Source organism: Corylus avellana, chromosome 1 (genome assembly GCF_965113065.1).
Source record: "Corylus avellana chromosome 1, dhCorAvel1.hap1.2, whole genome shotgun sequence".
Classification (NCBI taxonomy): Eukaryota; Viridiplantae; Streptophyta; class Magnoliopsida; order Fagales; family Betulaceae; genus Corylus; species Corylus avellana.
In genome coordinates this window covers 1937111-1960748 of record NC_142490.1, presented here as the reverse complement: position 1 = coordinate 1960748, position 23638 = coordinate 1937111, and the positions used below count along the sequence as shown (strand labels likewise).

The following is a 23638-nucleotide window of genomic DNA, read 5'->3' as shown; positions in this document are numbered from 1 at the left end:
TGATGTATATATGCAATGAGATTTTACCCAAAAGTTGTATTAATATTGTGGGGGACGGCCTGTGGGAATCCAAGGCACAGAAAAGTATAAACAAAAACAGCCCAGAATCCAACGTTTTGTGGGCGGTATCATAGTGTGATTAGGTTTCTATTTTATTGAGTTAAAGATACATAAAAGGCAATCGTACAAGCACTAGGTCTTGAAAATGTGCCTAGGAGGTTGAACAACCCGAGGTTCGTTACATCACTAGTTGCCCTTAAATAATGTAACCAAGAAGTTGGTTTATGATTTAGAGAAGAGGAAGTTGTTCTAGTACCATGGTGCAGAGAACTGTCTTGAAAGTCGATATTTCATGCCTTAAATGTAAGAAGAAGCTCCTCAAGGCCGTTTCTGCGCTACAAGGTATGATCATATATACTAGTACTCTTTCTTTCTTTCTTCATTCGGTCAACAAGGGATCCACTTGGAATAATGCTGACAATTTTTTATACAACACCCAAATTTGTTATGAACCTAATACATGAAAGATTAGTAGATTAGGATTGTGAAATTTGACATGTTTAATTAAATGAGTTAAATTAAAGTTTGTTAGTGTACAGAATTAGCAATGACTTCAAGCGACCACCTTTTAGATTCCACCTGTAAAAGAGAGAGTGGTCATTAGAGAGCCAGAGGTACTTCGGCTCAATGGGGCTCTAGGAGGTAAGGTGTTGTGTTTAGGTTGGTGAATAGAATGTGAAGAAATGAAAGAGATGCCTTACTCTCGTCGTTTGACTATTTATATATGTATATGAACTTTCTAGTGTCTTCATGCTAGGTTTGGACTGCTTCTGATGGTCTCAAGCCCGTCGAACCTGGGCTGCTCGAGTAGTTTCACGTTTGCTAGGTTTGGGTTCTACACGAGTCTCTCAATTCCTTTGGATGATTAGTAAATCTATCCATGAGAATTTTTAGATGTGTCATGTAGACGGACCTTGCTTGAATTTTTTAGCAGCAAAGTGTTCGGGTCCAATATAAGTCCTTAAATTCTCTTAAATGATTAGTAAATCAAATTTTAAAGATATGTCATTCGGCCCGCAAATTGACCTTGTTTGGATTTTCTAGCAGTGAAGTGTCTGGGTCTTAGCGAGATGATTTATATAATCTTTACTAAAACACTAATTGGCGCCACTAACTTAGATAGATGGCAACCTTTGTTATGGTCTCTCTGATTTCCTTCAGATTGCAGGTGTTGATAAAGTTGAGACTGATGCAGCCGAAGGAACTTTATCGGTGACAGGAGACGCAGACCCATATGAAATTATAGTCCGCACAAGAAAAGCAGGCAAATTTGCAGAAGTGGTCAGTATTGGGCCTCCTCCTGCACCCCCAAAGAAGCCCGACGAGAAGGAACAAGATGAAAAGAAGCCCGACCCAAAGATCGAAGTCCACAATCCCTATATGCCCCACAACTGTCTTGTATGTGAGCGAGTGGCTATCGTCCCTGTGGGCTGGTGGGATGAGCCCAATCCATCATGCTCTATTCTGTGACAAATTGTATATTAAACTTCCAACCAATAAACACCCAAAAAAAAAAACAAAAAAAAAAAAATCAAGTTTTTGCCTTGATGGATGAGGATCTCGTTTGGAAGCTATTCAGTTGTTGTTGTTTGTTTGTTTGTTTTTTTTTTTTTTTCAATAATTTTGTAAATAAAAAATAATGGATATTATGTTGAAAATAGAATTCAAAAAAACACCTTTTGAAAAGTTGTCAAAAACTTTATTTCATAACCCAAAAAATGTGTGTCGGAAGTTCGGTTTCCGCATGTGAATTGATTTTTGAAAAGAAAATTGAGTTGGATCGAAGAAAAAAAAAAAAGAAAAAAAAAGAAAAAAAGAAAGAAAGGGTTTTGAATATACGAACCCAAACATATATAAATCCCGGAAAAATCATGAGAATCAATATTGTTATAGTATCCCGACTGTGCAATAATCAATATGACAATCAATGGATCAATAATTAATGTGCTATGAGAAGTGCTAGGGAGTCAAATAAATGAATCTATTTCTTTTTTTTTAAATTGACGTGGCAGACCGTGAAAAACAGACAAGGGAGAGAAAATTGCATTTTTTAATGAGGCAGTTTCAACTTGGGACCAACTTTTTTCTTATTTTTTAATTTAAAAAATTAAAAAAATTTCTGAAGCAATAATTTTTATTTTGATCCTCCTTTTATTTGGTACTTTTTTAAAAAATAAAATTGTATTTTTAATCATAATAATGGCCAATTTTTTTAAATACCAAATAATAGAAGGATCAAAATAAAAATTATCGCTTCATAAATTTTTTTTTTTAATTTTTTAATTTTTTAAATTATAAAATAAGGAAAAAGTTTCTAAAGCAAAATAAAGTTTTTATTTAAAAAAAAATACCAAAAAAAAGAATAACCAAAATAAAAATTATTGCTTCAAAAACCTTTTTTTTTTTAAATTAAAAAAATAATGCAAAAGTTGGCCTCAAGTTAAGCAAATTAGTTGGGCCTTTAGTATTTTTCTTTTTTAATTTAAAAACCTTTGTTACGTCAATTAAAATTTTTTTTGAATTTATTTGTTTGGCTCTTTAATACTTCTGATGTGGTATAGTGCATATTGTCACATGAGGGTACCCACCGTGGCACTCCAACCAACTTCCACGTAGTATTCTGCTTTGGCTGGCGCCAATCGATGATAGGGTATATCTCTTGATATCGACCATATACAATAATTTGGTATTTAATTATTTATACATCATTCATCATGCATCTGTAGGAAATTAGGAAACGCTTAATCCCCGGATTGATCTCACATTTGGGAAACTCAAAGAGCAATAACGCAAAAACATTCAGTTAATTCATATTGCTTTTTTGTTAATCTGTTTTAGAAAGTGTTTTTTTTTTAAAGTTATGATGTGACGTAAAATATACAAAAACGCGAACAGCCTTCGAAATTTCCTTACTATGCGATCTAAATCTTATTCTTCCAACGTATTTGCCGCTACCAAAACAATAAGATATATATATAAATATGAACGTAATATTACGTGCATATTTTTAAAAAATAAATAAACATATGCAAGTGTTATTCCAATTCAAATAGTATATAATATACGATATGTGCACCACTAAGGGAACTTAGGGAAGTGACTATTTAATAAGTGGAGTTCGATGCCCAACAACACTTTGCTTGCACTTGCAGAGATCGTATCCTCTCACCAACTCTGAAATCTGAACCTTACGACTCGTTCCGGAGCTCGGAAAGTCGGAAAATGACCGGCCGCGATAAAACTCTCCGAGTTTTTTGTGTAGGAACGGCCGATACGAAGCTCGAGGAGCTCCGATTCCTGTCCGAGTCCGTCCGATCCAATCTCAATAGCTTCTCCAAGAATTCTTCGCCAGAGGTATACACATTCAGTAATCTCTACACACACACATATATATGTATAATAGTGTATATATGTTTCTGATATGTTGATTGCCGATTGTTTGTTTATTTTTTTGTAAGAACATTGCAGTTTTTGTACAAAAATATAGTTCCAATGTAGAGCTTCATTCTGTGAGTTCTTTTAGGTAGCATTTTTCTGGCTGGTCTGTATTGGATTCAGAGATAGATAGTGTTCACATTGATTATGTATTTAGCTTTCATTAATTTGTTTAGAATTGGCTATCTGTTTCTGTAAATCTTGTCTTTATTTCTTAATTTAGTCTAGAAGTTGTTAAAAGTAATGTTGCTAGCCATTGGACATTGGTGTATCTTAAAATCTATAAGTTGTAGGGCCAGCTTAAAATCTGTACAAGTAAATAAGCCTGTGAGTGTAAATCATAATACTTTGTATGCCTATCAAGTGGTGAAGGTTCACTATACAAGTTAATTTTCCACGTCTACCTCATTATAGGGACATATTTTCTCTTCTAAGAAGGGTGTCCTCGTCGTCCTCACTCTTACTTGATTATGTAAGTACAAAATATAATTTAGGAAAAATTATATTTTATCCACCTGTGGTTTGGCTCAAGTTTCAGTTGCCAAGATTTGATTTAAAAAGCTGAACTATTTCTAGAAGAGGTCTAATATGTTTCTTGATTCATAAGTGTTAGAATAGTTTGATCTTATCTGAATTTTTTTAGTAGTCTATCTTGTTTAGGAGTTGTGATACACTTTATCTCATTGATAGATATTGTGTTAATCTTGAATTGCAATCTCCTCTATAAATAATAAATGAAAGTGTGGCTATCAATATAAGAAATCAGCCTGCTTTTATTTTCTCAACAATGAGTTTAATCTATTCAAATTATAATGAGGTTGTTTGTATGTTTTCAAGGCTTTCATTTCGAGTCATGTGATTTACATATTTTAGTGATTTAGAGCGGAGAAAACATTAAAGGATGTGACCTTAAGTAGATAAAAAGCAATTTTTTAAACAATATGTTGGCAACTTGAACTCAACCCACCATAGGTCGATAAAATTTAATTAACCCACTAATTTGTAAGTGTCATCTTCATTTTTGAGTGAATTATTTGTAGTTTTTATGGTAATCTAACATTGTAGTTCAAGTCGAGATGTAGGCTATTTTAGTATTTTAGTGATTCATTTTTGTTGTGAGTAAATTAATTTGTTCCCATTCATTGTTAAATGTTCATGGAAATGACAGGTAGAAGTGGCAGTTGTAGATGTTTCTTGTGGTCAGAAGGAGATTCAGAGTTTGGGGGATTTTATGTTTGTCTCAAGAAAGGATGTTCTCTCTTGCTATTTTGAAGCCCCAAAAGTGCTTCCGGAAGACAGAGGTGAAGCTATTGCTCTAATGAGTAAAGCACTAGAACATTTCTTTAAGAAAGCTCATGAGGATCATCTTCTGGCTGGAGCCATTGGTATTGGAGGAAGTGGAGGGACATCTCTTATATCGTCTGCCTTAAGACTTATTCCAGTTGGGACGCCAAAGGTCGTTGTGTCAACAGTAGCTAGCGGTCAAACTGAACCGTATATTGGGACATCAGATTTGGTATTGTTTCCATCTATAGTGGATATCTGTGGGATCAATAGTTTAAGTAGGGTTGTGTTATCAAATGCTGGAGCTGCTTTTGCTGGGATGGTGATTGGAAGGCTTGAGAGGTCCAGGGATTTTTCTAGTGTCAATGAAAAATCTACACTTGGTATAACCATGTTTGGGGTTACAACTCCATGTGTAAATGCTGTCAAAGAGAGATTGCATAAAGAAGGTTATGAAACTTTGGTCTTTCATGCCACTGGGGTAGGAGGCAGGGCTATGGAGTCTCTGGTTAGGGAGGGATTTGTACAGGTACCTGTCTCTACAATCCATTTGCATTTAAATCTCTTGAGCTTGAACAAGATACATGCTTTGTCAAAAGAAGTGGAGCATTTATGTCTTTAGAAGTTGACTATAAACAAACTCGAACCTTTTTATATGATTAGTATAAATTGAACTATTGAAGATTAAACTTGATCAGGTTTATGTGACTTGAACTAGTCTTGGAATAACTAGTTTGAAAATTCAGAAAGGGAAGGCCTGCCAGGCCATATACCCATGGGTGCAGGATTCTTTGAAAAAGCGCGATTGCTTAAGCTATAGTTATGTAATTGTGTTTGTTATTAGTATGCACTTTTTGAGTTAATTTTAATACTTAAGTGCTCATTATAGATTTTCAAATTTACATTTATGTCCCATCTTGACTAACAAGAAATCCTTTAATTTACTTATACTGTAGATAGTAGTGTCGAATATTTTCTGATCGTCATATCTTTAATTTTCTGTCTGTCATGGTGTTTGCTGTGGTCCAAGTTGGGACAGCCAGATCATTTAATTCCTTATAATTTGATATGGTATCCAATCCTTTTCTGCTATTCGATGATGGCTTTGTACTTGTATAGTCCAATATTTTTTCTTTTAATTTTACTTAGGGTGTTCTGGACATCACAACAACAGAGGTTGCAGATTATGTGGTCGGAGGTGTAATGGCTTGTGACAGTTCCCGCTTCGATGCCATCATAGAGAAGAGGATTCCTTTGGTCCTAAGCGTGGGTGCCTTGGACATGGTTAACTTTGGAGTTAAAGAAACCATACCTTCTACTTTTCGGGAGAGAAAGATATATGAACATAATAAGCAGGTGATAAGTCTCTCAACTTTTTCTCTCTCTCTCTCTCTCTCTCTTTGATCTTTGTCATGTAGTGATTGTGGCATATTTTAGGCATTTGAGTGCTTCCATTTTCAAGATGCTGCTAATGACTGTATTCATATTATCAATTTATGAATATAGTTGATGTTCTTGCAATTCTAATGGAAAAGTTGAGTCCTGATCTGTGTTTCATTGCTGAACAATTGGAATCTCATTTCTTATGCCATAGCCATATTCTAATATATCTCCGACACTGGATAATTGTATTTCAGAGTGTGTCTATATTACAGAATCTATGTTTGCCATTTTCAGGTCACAGTCATGCGAACCACCTCAGATGAGAACAAAAAATTTGCTGACTTTATATCGAATAAACTAAACAAGTCATCATCAAAGGTCTGTGTTTGCCTGCCAAAAAAGGGCATCTCTGCTTTGGATGCACCAGGGAAGCCCTTTTATGATCTTGAGGCCACTGCTACTCTTATAAATGAACTACAGAGACTTATTCAGACAAACGAAGATAGGCAGGTACAATTTTTGTTCCTTGACTGGTGAATGTCACAATTTCAACCTTCTCCCTTGGGTTTTATGGGCATAATCTGATACACTTACTATATTGGTTTACCTTATACAATTGAAAGGTGTGCATGTTTTATAGGTGAAGGTGTATCCTTGTCATATTAATGACTCTGACTTTGCAAATGCATTGGTTGACTCATTCTTAGAGATTAGTACAAACAATTCTAAAGATTCCAGTTCTCTGCAAGTTGCTAGTTCTGGAACCAGTCAAGATCTTCATGAAGATACTGCTTCTAAGATCAATTCATCAAGGTTTGGGGCCACTCTCTATAGCCCAAGTGACTTCCCAGATGCAAATCCAGGTTGTTGTTTTAACAGCTGAATTCATATGCTATGCAAGAAAGTACAGCTCAATTAAATGAAGCTTGGTGTTATTGTTGGAAAGTGTTAATTGCTGTTTGTGAAGATACTTTGGAAATCATTAATTGCGTCTTTTTAATACCAGTAATTGATAACTTTCATGCAGCGGATGCAAAGTCATCTTGTGTTGACTTTAGATTAGCATTGTTTCCATGAATGCAGTCTAATTTGTGATTCAGATTGTATCAGAACAAGAACGTGTTAATCACAAGAGCTCTATGTTTCCATCAATTACGAATTAACCATCCAAGCAATTATCAAAAAAAAGAAAAAAAAAAACTTTTATAACATGGCGTCAGTTATTTATTTTTGGCTTGTAGGCATGCTTACTGCATTGTTTGCATTACATTAAATAGGGGGCTGGGTTCTCCAATCATGTTGAATTTTGTATCAATGTGCTGGACCTTTCTGGTCACTGGATATGAGGACATGCAGGGTTGAACTTTCCGATTGTTCAGAAAAGAGTGGATTATGGGTTTGTAACAGTGCTTTGTATAGGCCACACTTCTTTTATTGTTCTTGTTTCTATCTTCCTTTTCTTCTTCTTTCATCCCTGTATCATCTCCATAATAATTCTGTCAGTCACATAATTATTCTCATTCCCATTTTATTTTGTGTCAGCTTGAGGAGGCATTTGTTACATACCTTCACTTGTGCATCTATAGACTCATAGACTTTTGAGTGCTTAATTGTGGAATAATGTGGAATTACTGGCCACCAAAGGCTAGGAAGAATTTTGTTCTATGTCAATGTGGTCTGAGAGCTAATCAGTTTACTTTTTCTAACAGAAACTTTACAAAGAACACGAGCAATTTTGCAGCAATTGAAAGATCAAATAAATAAAGGAATCCCAATTATAGGAGCTGGTGCAGGAACAGGCATATCTGCGAAGTTTGAGGAAGCTGGTGGTGTTGATCTGATAGTGTTGTACAATTCAGGCCGCTTTCGCATGGCTGGAAGGGGTTCCTTATCTGGCTTATTACCTTTTGCTGATGCAAATGCTGTTGTGCTTGATATGGCCAATGAAGTGTTGCCAGTAAGTTTCAACGGCTTGCTTGTAAAAAAAATTATTCAGAAGTGAGATCTTCTTCTCCGGATAAGCTTTTTGTTAAATCCTCATTGTTTTTCTTTTTTGATAAGTAATCAAGCTAGCATTAAAAGCGTAAGGTGCCCTAGGTACATATGAAGTATACAAGAGAAGCCATATAATTGGAAGAGGCAACAAAAAAAAAAAAAAAAAAAAAAGAAAATTAGGATTACTAATCACCAAAAGAGAGACAAAAGCAAGTGTCCAAAGATACAGAGCCTTGAAAAATAAAGACTTAATCTCCTCTAAAGTCTTCTTGCAGTCCTCAAAACTTCAATCATTCATTTCCCTCCAAAGAGACAACAAAAGGCACAATGACACCTCATTGTTTTAAACTTCTATAAGCTTGTTGTCAAACTTGAAGTTCAAAATATTGGTTAGAAAAGGCATTGAAGGAACCATTAGTTGGCATATTATATATTAAAAGAACAGGGAAGAGTGGACAGTCACCAAGTTTATGGAAATTGTAACCTGCATCTGACACAGAAGAAATATTTGGATATGAATTAGGTACTCAAAATATTCAGAATTTTTTTCAGATAATGTGAGAAGTATTGAACATCTTATATTGAATTTTCATGTAACTTCAAGTTTTCCTTCAAGTATGCCTTTTTCTTTTAATGCTTTTCAAAAAAAATATTGGGATGAATTAATACCACAAATTCCATTCAATTTGATTTAATACAAATAAAAAATCATTCACCAATTATCGAAATTTTATTCGTATAAAAAGTTTCTATATATATTTATTTTATTTAACTCTTAGGTACTTCTGTTAGTTTTCTTTAATTTATAATTCTATATCATTCTTGATTTATAACATCATATTTCTTATGGATGATGAGCATAACTTAAAATGAACAAGGAAAGACCTGACCAGTTATGTTGCTTACCCAATTTCTGCTCCAGTTTTCAACATTTCTTACTGATGTAGGAGCTTGTGAACACGTATAGGTGGTGAAGAAGGTACCAGTACTTGCCGGAGTATGTGCTACTGATCCTTTTCGCCGAATGGATTATTTCCTAAAGCAGGTGGAGTCAATTGGATTCTCTGGAGTGCAAAATTTTCCTACTGTTGGGCTCTTTGATGGTAATTTTAGACAAAATCTTGAAGAAACAGGAATGGGATACGGGTATGCCTTCAAAGAAACTTTTCCCTCTTATTTATTTACTTGGAATGATAATTTATGCCTTATTGCTATTATTTTTCTTGTTTTAATAATCAGCTTAGAAGTAGAGATGATTGAAAAAGCTCATAAACTGGGTCTCTTGACAACCCCATATGCTTTCAACCAAGATGAAGCTGTGGAGATGGCAAAAGCTGGGGCTGATATCGTGGTGGCCCATATGGGACTCACTACATCTGGCTCTATAGGTGCAAAAACATCTGTAACAATGGAGGAAAGTACAGTTCGCGTTCAGGCTATAGCTGATGCTGCACATAGAACCAATCCCAATGTTATTGTGCTCTGTCATGGAGGTATCATCTAGAAAATGGTTGCTTCTTGTTACGAAGTTTGGGGCCTTTTGACTAGATATGGATTTTGTGTGTGTAAGAGATACACTGGCATAAAACATATCTTCTGTGTTGTTGAAGCAATCAGTATCATCTCGGTAGTGAAAGTTATTGAGGTTTTTGTTAGAAACTCAGTATCATATTCTGGTTTTCTTCTTTCTTGTTTTGCTGTTTGTCCATGCTAACATTGTCATTTCAGCTATCAATCTTATTCAGTAGAAAAGAAAGTTATTAATCTGCCAACTCCCTTATCATGCTTGGGCTATCCTAACTCTAGTTTTCTTTAACTTTGATTTTTGTAAACCGGTCACATTCAACACTCAAAAGTATTGCAAAGGTTGTTTTTCATTTACCAGTCTCTTCAATATCTATTGTCATATTTAAAATGTTCTTGGTCTGTCAATCAATCAATCTACTAAACATGATCTGGTACATCTTGCAGGTCCTATATCTGGTCCTAGTGAGGCTGAATTCATACTGAAGAGAACTAAAGGTGTCCATGGATTTTATGGTGCATCAAGCATGGAGAGACTACCAGTTGAACAAGCTATAACAACCACGGTCCAATCATACAAATCAATTTCTATTGACTAAAGCTTGATGTATCTGTTCTTTGCCATGCCCTATGTTTGATGTATGCTTATATCACCTTATATCTATTGTATTTTCTTATATCTTGAGAATGTGAAGAAACTTGGACATACTGTTTAATATCGAATAATTTGTCTTTATATTTTATAAATAATTGGCCCCAAGGAGAAGTGGAAGTGGAGATTCGAATTAGTGGCTTCCGCTTTATGAGACGTGGTTTCCAGTTGATTGAGCTACCATTTTGTGTCTTTATAAGCTTGACTATGATAGAAGATGGACGAAGCTGATAAAATTGAGATCTAGAGAATGAGATATTCCTTTTCTGCTGTCCTTCCTTCTTAATGTTTTCAGATGTATCGGCACTTTCAAATCCATAAGCATGCATTAATGGCAAAACTTACATGTATGGCTTTGGCTGCTGCTTCAGCGTGGTCCGGTTTGGACGCTTCAAGTTCCGCTATGCCCCAAGATTGACGTGAGTGGTAGTGCAATTTTCTTTATTTGTATTTTCTTTGTCTTTTTTTTGAGACGCGATTGTTGGTTTGTCAGATTCTCTATAATTATTGATATATAGGTTTTTTTTTTTTTATAAGTAAAGTTGTATATGTCAAAAAGTGTAGAGAGACGCAGCCTTAGTACACAAGAATTATTGATATATAGGTATATCAGGAACATGTATGATGTCCTCTCATCTTAGGGTTGCAAACTTCATGTTAAAACTAATGCTTCTTTCAAAATTACGTACTTTTTTAATTTCTCCCTGATGTCCATATAATTTTAGTCTTGCAGAAAATCTAGGCCACAGGAGTATCGTGTCAATATTAAAAATTGCTATGTTAGGAGTTTGGCAATAATATGTTAGTTGAGTATGCTTCTGAAGCAGTATAGGGACCTTCTAATATTCTTGGATATCTTTTTTCTGAAAAATACTACTGTTGTTCAATATGCAAATGTCTCATTGATATAGCTTAACCATTCTTAAATGCAAGGATATGGAGCTGCAGAGAAGTAAACATAGTATCTTTCTGGCTTTTTATCTTACAAGCAAATGGAGCCTGATAGTTGTTGGATTCAATCTGCACTCTGTTCCTATATGTTGTGTGGCTGATCTTTGGAAGAGAACAAGTCATAACTAGAGGCATTACATGCTTTGGACCACCCCACTTTGTCTTTCAAGCACACTAGGAACTTCTCACACAGCTAACATACAGAGGACTGATCTCATCTATGCTTTAGTTCCCACCTCCTAAGGGCTGCAAAGTTATGGGACACCCACTTCTCAGTCTAGGAATATGTGCCTTCTTTTCTAGGCAAGTATCTAGATCATCAACTGTCCACCTGCACAATAAAGAGGGAGTTATGTTATTTTCTGTAGAAGTACAAGCAGGATGAAATCTTGGTAAATGAAAGACAACTCACTTGTATCCACTAGTGAGTCGGTGTAAAAAGATCAACATTGTCACTTTTGCCATATTCATTCCTAAGCATGTCCTAGCTCCTGACCCAAAAGGTATATGACTGTATGGCTTTTGCATTTCCTGGAGGAATACACAAGGATTTGTTACTTGTATATATCTTATGCCTAAAACTCATTACTGTAGTGTATGCGAAAACAACAAATCAGGAGCCTAAAACTCATACTGTAGTGTATGCGAAACAACAAATCAGGAGCTGGGTACAGAGTTAATTACATCAAATCTTGAAGGATTGAATTGCATAGGGTCCTTGAACAATTCTGGGTCATAGTGTATACAAGTTGCGTCAATGTTTACATGCCATCCTTTCTTTATCTCAAAACCTGCCATAACAAGCTTTTTTAGTAGTTATTTTTAAATCACCAACTTTTCCAAAAGCTTAAATTAAATTGATAGAACATGTGGATTTAATTATTTAATTAATATTTTAACACTTCCATCTTAATAAGTGGAATATGTAATTAAACTAAGAAGTGAATTACGGAGGCAATGTTTAAACTTAGAACTTTTATTTTGATATCATTTTAAATCACCAATTGTCTCCAAAGTTTAAGTCGATGGAAAATTTAGATTTAATCATTTAATTAATATTTTAACTTGACAAAAACAGTATAAACTAAAGGAAAAACTTACCTTCTATTGTGCAGTTATTAAGTGCAACACGAGGAAACCACAACAAGACATTTGACATTCTTAATGTTTCTTTGACAACCTGAAAAATAGATGAATTAAAATATCAAGTTTGTTCAATACATAGACATATAGTTATATGTTCTTGGTACAATTTAAATGGAACATGATAACTTGAAAAAAATTTCACCTAGAGAGAACATTCTTAATTAGATTCCCTAACCTTTGAACCATAGGACATTTTGTTAAGATCTTCAAGAGTGACCAAGGCTCCTTCAGGCTTATTTCTGAATATTGACAGTTGTTCTTCCTGTAAGTTTACAAGAATATTAATTTTATTGCCAAAGTGATAAAATAAAATTGAGATGTGCAAATGAGAAGATTGTTTTCTTCCTATGCTGATCTGGTAATTAGTTCTGTTGCTATCAAGGACATGTTGGCAAGTATTTAAACAGTGAGGTTTTTTTTTTTTTTTAATCCTTCGTGTTTTCCTCTCCCATTTCTGCACTTTTTGAAAAGATGACAGGTGGAGACTAACATCTATTCAATATCCGAATTATCTCTCTGCATAAATAATATGTTTTGAGTAGGTGTTATTCACTATCTTTAGGAATCATATGATTCAAATACAGATATTGAGATATTGATTATAGAACTGGAAAGATTATAAAACTTATTATTATTTGAAAATTCTTTAGACAGGATATAAACTGCAAGTTGGTTGCACATATTGATTCAAAAATCTGCATGATACTGACCCTGAGCCTGTCCTGTGCTTCTTTGTTCTCATCCAGAAACTTGACACTCCACATCATTGCAGCTGCAGTGGTGGTCTGTCCTGCAACTATTAATGTCAATAGGTTATCCATAATCTCTGTGTCGTCGAGCTTTTCGTTAGGAGGATATGAGTCTCTCTGTATCATGGATTGCAAGAAATCTTGAGGGGACTCCTTCCTACTCCGTCGTCTTTTCATTATATCTTTAAAGGTTTCCATGAGCCTTTTACGTGCCTGCTTCAATGGTTTTTCTATTAATCTAAGTAAGTATAAATTTGAAAGGTTAATTCTTACGAGCTATAGACCTTGTCAATCACAATGTTCTCATGTCCAAAAACCAGGCAATTGTAACCCTTGTAATCCTTCCTAGAGCTGCCTATCTTACCTTGATGCCTTTGTAGTATCTGGTGCCAGGAATCGTGATGGGAAAGGAAAGCATGGCATTGGAAATAGATGTGCAGTCTCTCTCGATATCTCGTAGCAAGGATTCATCGGTGATGCTCATAAGCATTTTGCACATTGCATCGAATGTCAACTGTGAATCAGATTTTGGCTAAATTAAGGTTAAGCATTGGACTACTACACTTAATCGAAATAAGTAATGCTATTTAGTTGACTGTTATTAGATTACTATACAACTTGATGAGATGGTAGTGAAAAAAAAAAATAAAAAAATTAATGGCTGATTTTCACTGTCGTATCATTTCAATTGTATAGCAATATGTTAAATAGTATTACTCAACTGAAACTTGTTTGGATAGATTTCCTTTAATCATTCTAAAGTAAAGTGAAGCAGCTTGATTATCTTGATTCCTCAAATTAAAATAATAATAATAATAATAATAATAATAAAGTTATGAAATAGTCTACCCTCATACTGAAGTCGAGCACCACTAAGCTTTTCCCAGCTTTGAAATTCTTGAGCCTTTCACGCAGCATTTTGTCGAAATCCTTGACAAACTTAGACAAAGAATTCATGGAGAAAGGATCGGATAAAAGCCTCCTAATCCTCTTGTGGCTCTCATGTGGCACACATAGCAAGCTCTTTTCTCCAACGGCGTCTGCCATTGACTTCACATACCCCTTGTTGAAATGCACAAAATCATTAGCAAATACCCTTCTTGCACCCTCTGTACTCGGAACAAACACATGGATCTTTCCGAATATCCTTGTCTTAAAAAACTTTCCATGCCTACATTCACCACAATTATTGCCACCTCTAATTAAAGGCCACTAAATAAAACATAAATTTGATTAAAACAATCATGCATTTGTATGATTTAAGGATATTGAGATTCGGCTTAAGTGCTATCCTCTATATGTCGATCTAATTACTATGAACAAACTAGTATTGATAAACTTGGAAGAGAATCACTGACCATAGTCTTCGGAGTCTAACAAAATCATAGCACCCTCTTGTGCTGTTGGTGGCTAAAAGAAAAGAAATGGTTTCACCCAGAAAGGGCAACCCCAGCCGGCCAGGAATCTGATCAAGTTTCTCTCTTCTCCAACTCCAAGCTTTGGAGACAAAAAAAGTTACTCCTATAGAAACTACTGCAACAGTAGTGATGATATCAGAATAGTTCCATACTAGGAACAGTAGCTCTTCCTTGGACAGATCGAACATTATTTGCTTGATTAATTTCTTCCAACCAATCGAAAGGATACCAATTAGGTTGTGAAATATGGCTCAGGTGGTGCAATCTTTTATATAGCAAGATAGAAAATAATATTTGAATGAGACAGGAAGATATATATGGTTTAGGTACAACATTATTAAAATGTGGAGCATCTTAGGAAGGATGCTTAGGCACAGGTTTACAAGATTCATGTCGGCAAAAGGACAACGTTTCCCTGTGCCATAATATTTACTGGAAAAGTTTTCATCTTTACTTCACACTTTTTCAAACCAAAAAATAATAAAAAAATAAAAAGTAAATCTTTCAAAACACATTAACAAACATATATACCCAATTAAAGATCATGCGTATATCTTTTATTTTCTTTTTTTCAATAATTTTGATTCCGGCTGCTGAAATTATTTTTGTTTTGATTAGCTTGGATGCTTTAGTGACGCTAGCTAGCTGATATGCCTGCTGTCATCATATATATATATAGTGTGTAATTAGAAAGCTCTCCACTGCATAATATTGTACATGTTGCGCCATTTTGTTTTTGAATGGGGACCATTTAACATATTTGTCAATATGTGAATTATCATCTCCTTTATTTTATCATTTTTTTTTTTTTTGTTCTTTTTTTTTTCTTTTGTCGTGTATCGTTTCATATCGTAAAAGAAATATAAACATTATAAAACCCAAAAAAAAAAAAAAAAAAAATAGATACACTTATATAATATACATATTTATATTACAAAACTTGGTAGTTAGAGAATCAATTAACGATCCCTATTTAATTAATCACCATTTCTCTAACAAAATTTTAAAAGAAATCTAATTAAACATGTCAAATGAAAATACATATATATATATGCTGCATGCAACATCCAAAAGTTACAGTATATATATATATGAAGAACAAAACATTAATAAAAAGAAATTGTATGCGATATATAGATCCAAATGTTAACAAGTATGATTAGAAACATTGAAGATGGAGCTCTCATGTAGGGCACAGCTCATTAGAGAATTGGTGACCGGAAGTGGAAATGATCGAAAATGTCTTAGGTTTTGAGTGGAATGGTTGTTTTGGGTGAGATACACATCAAAATGGAAGGGGACTTTTAAGGATTCTGAAATGAGTATTATGTGCTACTTTTGTGCTTGGAAAATGAATCAATCATGGGGAGCACAGAGCACTTAGTTAGAAGGACTGATCACGTAATTAAGATGAAAACTGCTTAAAAACGAGAGCTGAAAGGACAGCCTGGAGTGGTGTGGCACTGTGGCCTGTCATGATTATGCATATACAATGCGCCAATATATGTACCAGATAAAGTGGATGAAGAAGACTGTCCATGCTTTAACCTAATGCCACATGTTTTCCTTGCAGACTGGCCCAACACGTGGTTTGAACTCAATATATCCGTTTTGATACCACGTTAAATTATCTGTTGTGAATTACTAGTTAAGTCACAGGCTTTTATAGAATTAAATAGACCTAATCTCCTAACAACAGACCTTCAAATATCTTCCGTAAGAACTCAATGGTATTCTGTAAAAACTTATAATTTAGGAAAGAGATGAGAAAAAAGAAAGAGAGACTCAGATAATTAAGGTGGTTCGGTCTATAACCTTCGTCTACATATCAAAGTTTTTTTATGGCTACATTTTTTTCTTGATTATTTGATTATATACAATACTTTATTTATAGAGAAAAAGTCTAAGCATTACATGTCTCTATTACTTGTAAATTAACAGTTACAACCATAATTATAACTCTTGTCATTTGAGTTACTGTAACTCTTGTCTCTTGAGTTATTGTAACTCTTATTTTAATATATTCAAGCGTATAAAAAATAATATTTAGTAGACTGTTATACGGCTGACATACAACTGAAACAACGTAACATAAAGTTTATTAGGAGTTCGGCTCATTTATTCAATTGTTTTTGACTGAATCGACCTACCAATCTCTTATATATATTGAGAGCCATCATCAGGAGCCGAAGCTCACTGCAGTACAGCACCAATGAAGCTACAAGCCTACAGCACATGGCATTGTACCTGAAGCATTTGCCAATGGACCCAACTCCATGTTCCAAGAAAAGGAGCCATGGAGAATAAAACAGCACAAGGCCCTCAGTCAGGCCCTACACTGGTCCTTTAGCACAAGGGAGTCCAATTATATCAAGCAGGGTGGATCTATGTGTTGGGTTGGGATATTTAAAATTATTCATAAAATATCCATATTTTAAGAATTCGTCCCCCAAAATGATATATTTGTCCCTCCAAATTCAACATATTATGAGTTTTTCTGTTTGTAATATATATATATATTTTTTTTATAGCCATCTTCTCCACATCTTGTTTTCTCTTGCATTTATTTGTTTTTATAGCAATAGTGTAGAATTTGATGAAAATATCTCTTCTTTTTTTTTTCTTTTTTTTTTTTTTAATTTTAATTTTATTTTACTGAGGGATTATTCTGCAAGCATTTGGGTTTACAACATTTATTTTTTGTACCATTTTTCTTGAACCATAAAAATCGTATTTAGTTTATTTTACTAGTTATTTATATTATTGTATGTTTGTGATGCCATCAAATTAAATTTAAGACTTTTATACTTTTATTTTATATAAACACACACACACACACACATATATATATATATATATATATATATATATGCGCGCTCTTATGTATTTATATAAGTCTGTGTCTCTAACTTAAAAATTAAAAAATAATTAAAAAATAAAATAAAATTCCGTCCCCTTACACCAAAAATCTTGGTTCTTGCACCAAAAATCCTGGTTCCGCCCCTCTACACTTCCCCTTCTCATGGTTCCCTTCACAGATGCATTGTTCTTGGAGTATTTACAAACAAATTATAGTCCGCGTAAAACGTTCATATCTTGTGCTTCGGACATCATATAGAGGCGATCTTAGCTGTGTTAGAAAACTTATTTAAAAGACTACGAAGTAATATTTTATAAATATTTTTTTAATTTCAATGTTTATTCGATCAAAATGCACCGTCAAGGGAAATACCAAAAACAATATTTGTCGAAAAAGAGTCGGTCGATTCCCGTTTGACTAAGGGTGCATGACCATAGAAGGTACGTACATGGCTATAGGCTGATGTGGCATCTTGCTCTTACGTGGCACTTGAGTGCTATAACATTTAGAATCAAATTGATCAAACAGGTGAGGTTTGGAGATGGGCCTTTATACCCATCTTCAGTACAAATCTCATCTGGGATGGGCCTTTTTTTTTTGGGGGGGGTGTTAAAACCCTGAAAGGGTGGGAGGACAGCTGTTCCAATTGAGTAATCAGGTCAACACAATTAGAGTTCCTATTCGTTAAAGCCTCTTGAGTTTAACTCTATGTAAATAAAAAAAAAAAAAAAATTAGGATTAGAGATAAATTTATTAACAATAATTTTTTTAGTTTTTATTTCCTTTCTCAATGCATGACTAGGGAGAGCAATTGGCCTAATTAAAGAAATCTTCCAAGGTGACCTTCCATAGCCATAGGTACCATAGTTTCATGCCAAGGAGAAATTGTTAATCTATTAAGATCCGAAAGATAAATGAATAAAGCAAACCAAAAAGAAAGAAGAATAAAATATGAATGACTCGGGTGGGAATTGGGACATCCGAATGGCATTGACCCGAAGTCCATGGAAAATGGATCATATGAAAAGTCCCGTTCACATTAATTAAGTAGGCCCCATTAATTGATCAAAGAACTTCTAGTTTCCACACCCATGCCTTAAATGGCATAGGGGAAGTATGCAATAGATCAATACTCTTATACCTTAGTGGATGAATAATTAAATCTAACTTCATTTTTTTTGTCAAAAATAAATGCATATTAAATTTGTTATTGAAACACCAGAAAGTAGCTTTAGCCTTTATTCCACGTATGAATTTATGCTAAATTTAATATGCATTTTAAATGTTTATAGACACTTAGCACTATTTTACATGGGTTGGAGGATATTTCTTCCATATCGGGTTGGAGAAAATTTTTGACCTTCCTTTTCCAAATCTAAGCTGTAATAACCAAGAAGTTTCAAGGTTCAATTCCGAACGCACAATTTCTTCTTGCAATCACTCGTAGAAAAATAATTATTATTTATTGATTTAATGGTCAAACTCATCATTAAATGCTTTATGAATTTTTATTTGTTATTTAATTCACTAATTGTACATGATGAACTCCTCTTTTTGGTGTGGATATATCATAATCACAGCTTGTATAGTCAACAAAACATTTTCTTATATTCGTAAAGGCTCTTGGACCTTGATCAATGGTTGTCGATTTTCTAACCAATCAATGCAACTTTTGGTTTTGTTAATTGTGATTAGAGGGCATAGACCAAGAGTTCTTGGTCATCTGGGTCTAATTAATTCTTCTTAATTATCTAAGACCATTGACTGTAACGTGGTCCACATCCATCGCTCCATTGCTAACTACCAACATGATTTTGCAAAATCCCAAGATATCTCGACGAAGATTTCAAAGTCATCCTTAGACTACCGACTCATAATGATCCCATATTCCCATTGGCCCTAAGTTTACTCTAAAATCCGCCAATCTTCGTTCTACATTTGTCGCCGGAAGACTCAATCCATCTCCATAAAACAAGCACAAGAACCCACAACGCAACCGGCAAATCCCCCCCAACCAATTGAAAAGCTAGCTTTTTAAAGCCATGGCCGGCTCCTCTTCCGCCGAAACCAAGCTAGCGACGGCAAAGACGGTTCTCTCCGCGGCAGCCTCCGTGGCAGCCACTGCCATGCTGGCTCGGTCAATAGTTCAAGACTTCTTTCCACACGAAATCCACGACTACCTCTTCTCCGGCGTCCGAAGCTTCTTCAATCGCTTCTCTTCCCAGCTCACCATGATCATCGACGAGTTTGACGGCCTCGTCAGCAACCAAATCTACGAGGCGGCGGAGATTTACTTGGGCAGCAAAATCTCGCCCAACACGCAGAGGCTGAAGGTCAGCAAGTCCGACAAAGAACACAACTTCACCATCACCATGGAAAGCAACGAAGAGATCTCCGACGTCTTCAACGGCGTTAATTTCAACTGGGTTTTGGTGTGTCGACAAGTTGAATCCAAGAACTTCCACAACCCACGCGATCTCAACTCCACCCTCCGCTCCGAGTTTCGATCCTTCCAGCTCAGCTTCCACAAGAAGCACAAGGAAATGGTGTTGAACTCTTATTTGCCGTACATTGTGAAGGAGGCGAAGTCGATGAATCAAGAGAAAAAAACGCTGAAGATCTTCACCGTCAGCTACGAGAGCATGTACGGGAACCTCGCCGACCTGTGGACCTCCACGAACCTTGACCACCCCGCAACTTTCGCAACGCTCGCCATGGACTCGGAGATCAAGAGCTTCATTTTGAAAGATCTTGAGAGGTTCGTGCAGAGGAAGGACTACTACAGGAAGGTCGGGAAGGCTTGGAAGAGAGGCTACTTGTTGTACGGCCCGCCGGGTACCGGGAAATCGAGCTTGATTGCTGCAATGGCGAACTATTTGAATTTTGATATCTATGATTTGGAGCTTACGGAGATTGGGTGCAACTCGGAGCTTAGGAGGCTACTCATTTCAATGGCGAACAGGTCGATTCTGGTGGTGGAGGATATTGATTGTACCATTGAGTTTCAGGATCGAACGGCTGTGGTCGCAGACCCATTTTCACGCAATTCCCAACAGAAACAGGTTACTTCTCTTCTCTACTCTTTGTCTCCACGTTGATATGGTTTCTTTTTGTGATTTGTTCTTTTGCCTTTCTAATCTAAAAAGTTAATTAGAGAAGAGAGTTTCTCCGCAGGATCATAATAATTTTAGCTTGTTGATTTCCTTAAAGCTCTTGGAATCTCCTGGAATTACCTATTATCTAAAAAAATTTAATTAATATTATAACTTTTTCTTTAAGTTTAAGAATAGGTGAATGAAGAAAATATTGCTTAAACTTAAAACACTTATCTCTAATAACATGTTAAATGATTATTTATCTTAAAAGTAATATCATGACCTGAGGATGGAACTCTAATTTCTTGGTTACCTGCTTTAATTGTTTATCCATCATTTCTTATAATAAAATAAAATTGATTTTCAATGAGTAGTTCAATTAGTTCAATTAAATTTTTTTTTCTTATTTTATTTTTTCCTTCCCTTATGCTAACATTATAAAAATAATAATAATAAAATTGAAATAGCTGCACCTGCACATGCCACAAGCTAGGAAAACAATAAAATAAAATAAAAAAATTCTTGTTTTTGTACAAGCGTAGCTAGGAAAGCAACCTGCCAAACAGGCAGGCAGGCCTACAGAATACGCACGCGGCGTGCGTGGCACGCCCACGCACGCCAGTGCAAAAATTTTTTTTTTTTTTTTTTTTTAAAAAAAAAAAAAAATTTTGCACGCGGCGTGCCTATCTTACATTACCCACAGAATACAGGAAATTGATTGAAACCAGGACAGGCTCTAGACAAATCCCTGTCAATATTAACACATGGGAAAATACATAACAAAATTAATTGATGAGCATATTAAAAGGACAATGGGCCCTGACCTGCGAGTGAAATGAGCCTAAAATGACAAGTGGTTTTCCAACTCTTTTACAACTCCCAAAAATTGCCACATCAGCCAGGTCAGCTAAAAAAAATAAAATAAAATAAAAATTTGCCCAACTTCTCTGAGTTCTCTCCAGTAGCCGACACTCAGCTGAGGATCCTGGTCCAATTGTCCTTTTGGACATCTACAGCCGTTGGATCATGAATGGACAATTGAACAAAAGAATTTGATCTAGGCGGGTGCTTCCATCTGACGTACGTGGTAAGATCAAGGGCGCAATGGGGTGCGAGAGTGAATGAGTTTTTAGCGTCAGCATTGTTTGTCTTATTAACATCATCATTCATCAGCCTTTGCATGCGAGCATCTTCTGTCTGAGAGTCCTGAACCACTGGCCTCTTTGATTTGTCTTTTTGCACTATATTCTTCATGCTGATTAGGATTTGTCTTCGTCTTCTTCCTTTTACCCTCCAATTTCTTTCATAATGACTATTTTACCAAGTTTCTTATAGCCAATAATTTCTTGTTTTACTAAAAATATTTTTGTTAAATTATCGATTATTTTAAAGGTTTAATTAATATTATAACAGGTGACATTGTCTGGCCTGCTCAATTTCATTGATGGGCTTTGGTCAAGTTGCGGTGATGAGCGGATCATCGTGTTCACCACAAATCACAAAGAAAAGCTCGACTCGGCACTGTTGCGTCCGGGACGCATGGACGTCCATGTTCACATGTCCTATTGCACCCCATGTGGATTTAGAATTCTTGTTGCTAATTATCTTGGGATTAAGGAACATGCACTGTTTGGAGAGATTGAGGAGTCTATGGGAACCACCCACGTAACTCCGGCTGAGGTGGCGGAGCAACTGATTAAGAACGATGACCCGGACATAGTACTCAATGGACTAATCGAATTCCTCAAAGTGAAAAGCAAAGAAAACGAGGAAGCCAAGGCCAAAGAGAGTGAAACAGATCAAGAAGGTAAAGAAATTGATCAAAGTGTTAAAGAAGAGAAAGTAGATAATGACGAAAAAAGTGACAATTAGATTATTCCAAGTTTATGAACTTATAAACTATGCCTTTCCCCCTCTTTTAATAAACAAAAATGAGATCATCAACTCTTTGGAATATTACAGGATGGCTTCTTACTAAAATATATATAGCTCTGGCCAGTTTTGTTACAAAATTTATATTATGTCTATTATTTTCTATTGGTGAAATAAATACTAATACAAACAACTCAAAATACAAAACATTCTCCAAAACACAAAACAATATTTTTCACATTAAAACAGTTTTCAAAACTAAAAGAAAACCCAAAATAAATAAATAAACATTAACAAATATAATTTGTTATACAAGTAAGCTAGTTAATTGCCATATGGAAAGATATATAAAATAGGCTAGGTAGCTCCCTTGCTTGTTACTCTCTATTCCATGGAAGCTGCTGAGCTAATTCGAGATTTGATGCTTTCATAGCTGAATTTTTTTGACATGTTCATACAAGGAGAGATGTGAACTAATAACTTCTACTTCATGAGACGTAATTTTTAACTGATTGAGTTATCTCTTGAGACTTTTTAATCATAACGGACCTAAAGGTCCTCAAAGGTTAAAAATGAGAATTTTTGACAACTTTTGTTTTTGCTTTTTCGTCTCTGCCCAAAGGAATACACACTGCTTAGAGTTTATCCTAAATATGGGTAGTTTTCTCCGTACTTACCCTCGGATTTCATATTACAAGTTGTCACTAATACTATGTTAGCTAGATTATAACATTAAAAATTTAGCCCAAAAAAAAATAATAATAAAAAACAAAAGTTTGTCATATATATATATATATATATACACACACTAAACTTATAAGCTATTAAACGACAAAGCATTAGTCTCTCCAAATTAAAAAATGTAAGCCACAAAAGTGGAGGCTTGATCAACAACTATGGCGTTGGGATCTTTCCTCTTCCATGCCGAAAGGTCGTAAAGCCATGGCCCCATCTCTGTTTTCTATAAATAATAGAGCTGCCTTGTGAATATATACATGAAAAAAGATACTGACAGAGCCTGCACGCTAGCTACAAGACAAGAGATGGGGGAAGCTGTAGCTACTAGCTACCACCTACCTATTCGATCAAAATTCACATCACCATGTGTTGTGATATTTTCTCTAGTACAATTATGTGACATCTCGTATGATGAACCGGTTTGTTTTTGTTTTTTGTTTCTGTTTTTTGTTTTCTAAAAAATTGTAACTTTGTAT

The 23638-nt window shown here is 35.1% G+C and overlaps 4 protein-coding genes across 4 annotated transcripts; 3 read left to right on the top strand and 1 right to left on the bottom strand.

Moving 5' to 3' along the window:
• Nucleotides 1–317: 317 nt before the first annotated feature.
• Nucleotides 318–1530, top strand: LOC132168413 (heavy metal-associated isoprenylated plant protein 12-like). The gene is made up of 2 exons (XM_059579394.1): nt 318–402; nt 1229–1530. Exons 1-2 carry the CDS (start codon nt 318–320, stop codon nt 1528–1530), a joined length of 387 nt encoding a protein of 128 aa, XP_059435377.1.
• A 1593-nt stretch (nt 1531–3123) lies between these two features.
• LOC132170452 (TIM-barrel signal transduction protein) lies at nt 3124–10393 on the top strand. The gene is made up of 9 exons (XM_059581443.2): nt 3124–3414; nt 4664–5308; nt 5929–6135; nt 6457–6672; nt 6803–7025; nt 7872–8119; nt 9125–9303; nt 9397–9650; nt 10129–10393. Exons 1-9 carry the CDS (start codon nt 3283–3285, stop codon nt 10278–10280), a joined length of 2256 nt encoding a protein of 751 aa, XP_059437426.1. The 5' UTR covers nt 3124–3282; the 3' UTR covers nt 10281–10393.
• A 384-nt stretch (nt 10394–10777) lies between these two features.
• On the bottom strand, nt 10778–14836 carry LOC132170453 (abscisic acid 8'-hydroxylase 2). Its single transcript, XM_059581444.2, has 9 exons — nt 14538–14836; nt 14029–14350; nt 13544–13693; nt 13141–13392; nt 12606–12692; nt 12386–12464; nt 11969–12075; nt 11697–11815; nt 10778–11615 (listed from the first exon to the last, which is right to left on the bottom strand). Exons 1-9 carry the CDS (start codon nt 14783–14785, stop codon nt 11510–11512), a joined length of 1470 nt encoding a protein of 489 aa, XP_059437427.2. The 5' UTR covers nt 14786–14836; the 3' UTR covers nt 10778–11509.
• A 4332-nt stretch (nt 14837–19168) lies between these two features.
• On the top strand, nt 19169–22508 carry LOC132170735 (protein HYPER-SENSITIVITY-RELATED 4). Its single transcript, XM_059581822.2, has 2 exons — nt 19169–20519; nt 21966–22508. The coding sequence occupies exons 1-2, from the start codon at nt 19500–19502 to the stop codon at nt 22422–22424; spliced, it is 1479 nt and encodes a 492-aa protein (XP_059437805.1). The 5' UTR covers nt 19169–19499; the 3' UTR covers nt 22425–22508.
• The last annotated feature ends 1130 nt before the right edge of the window (nt 22509–23638 follow it).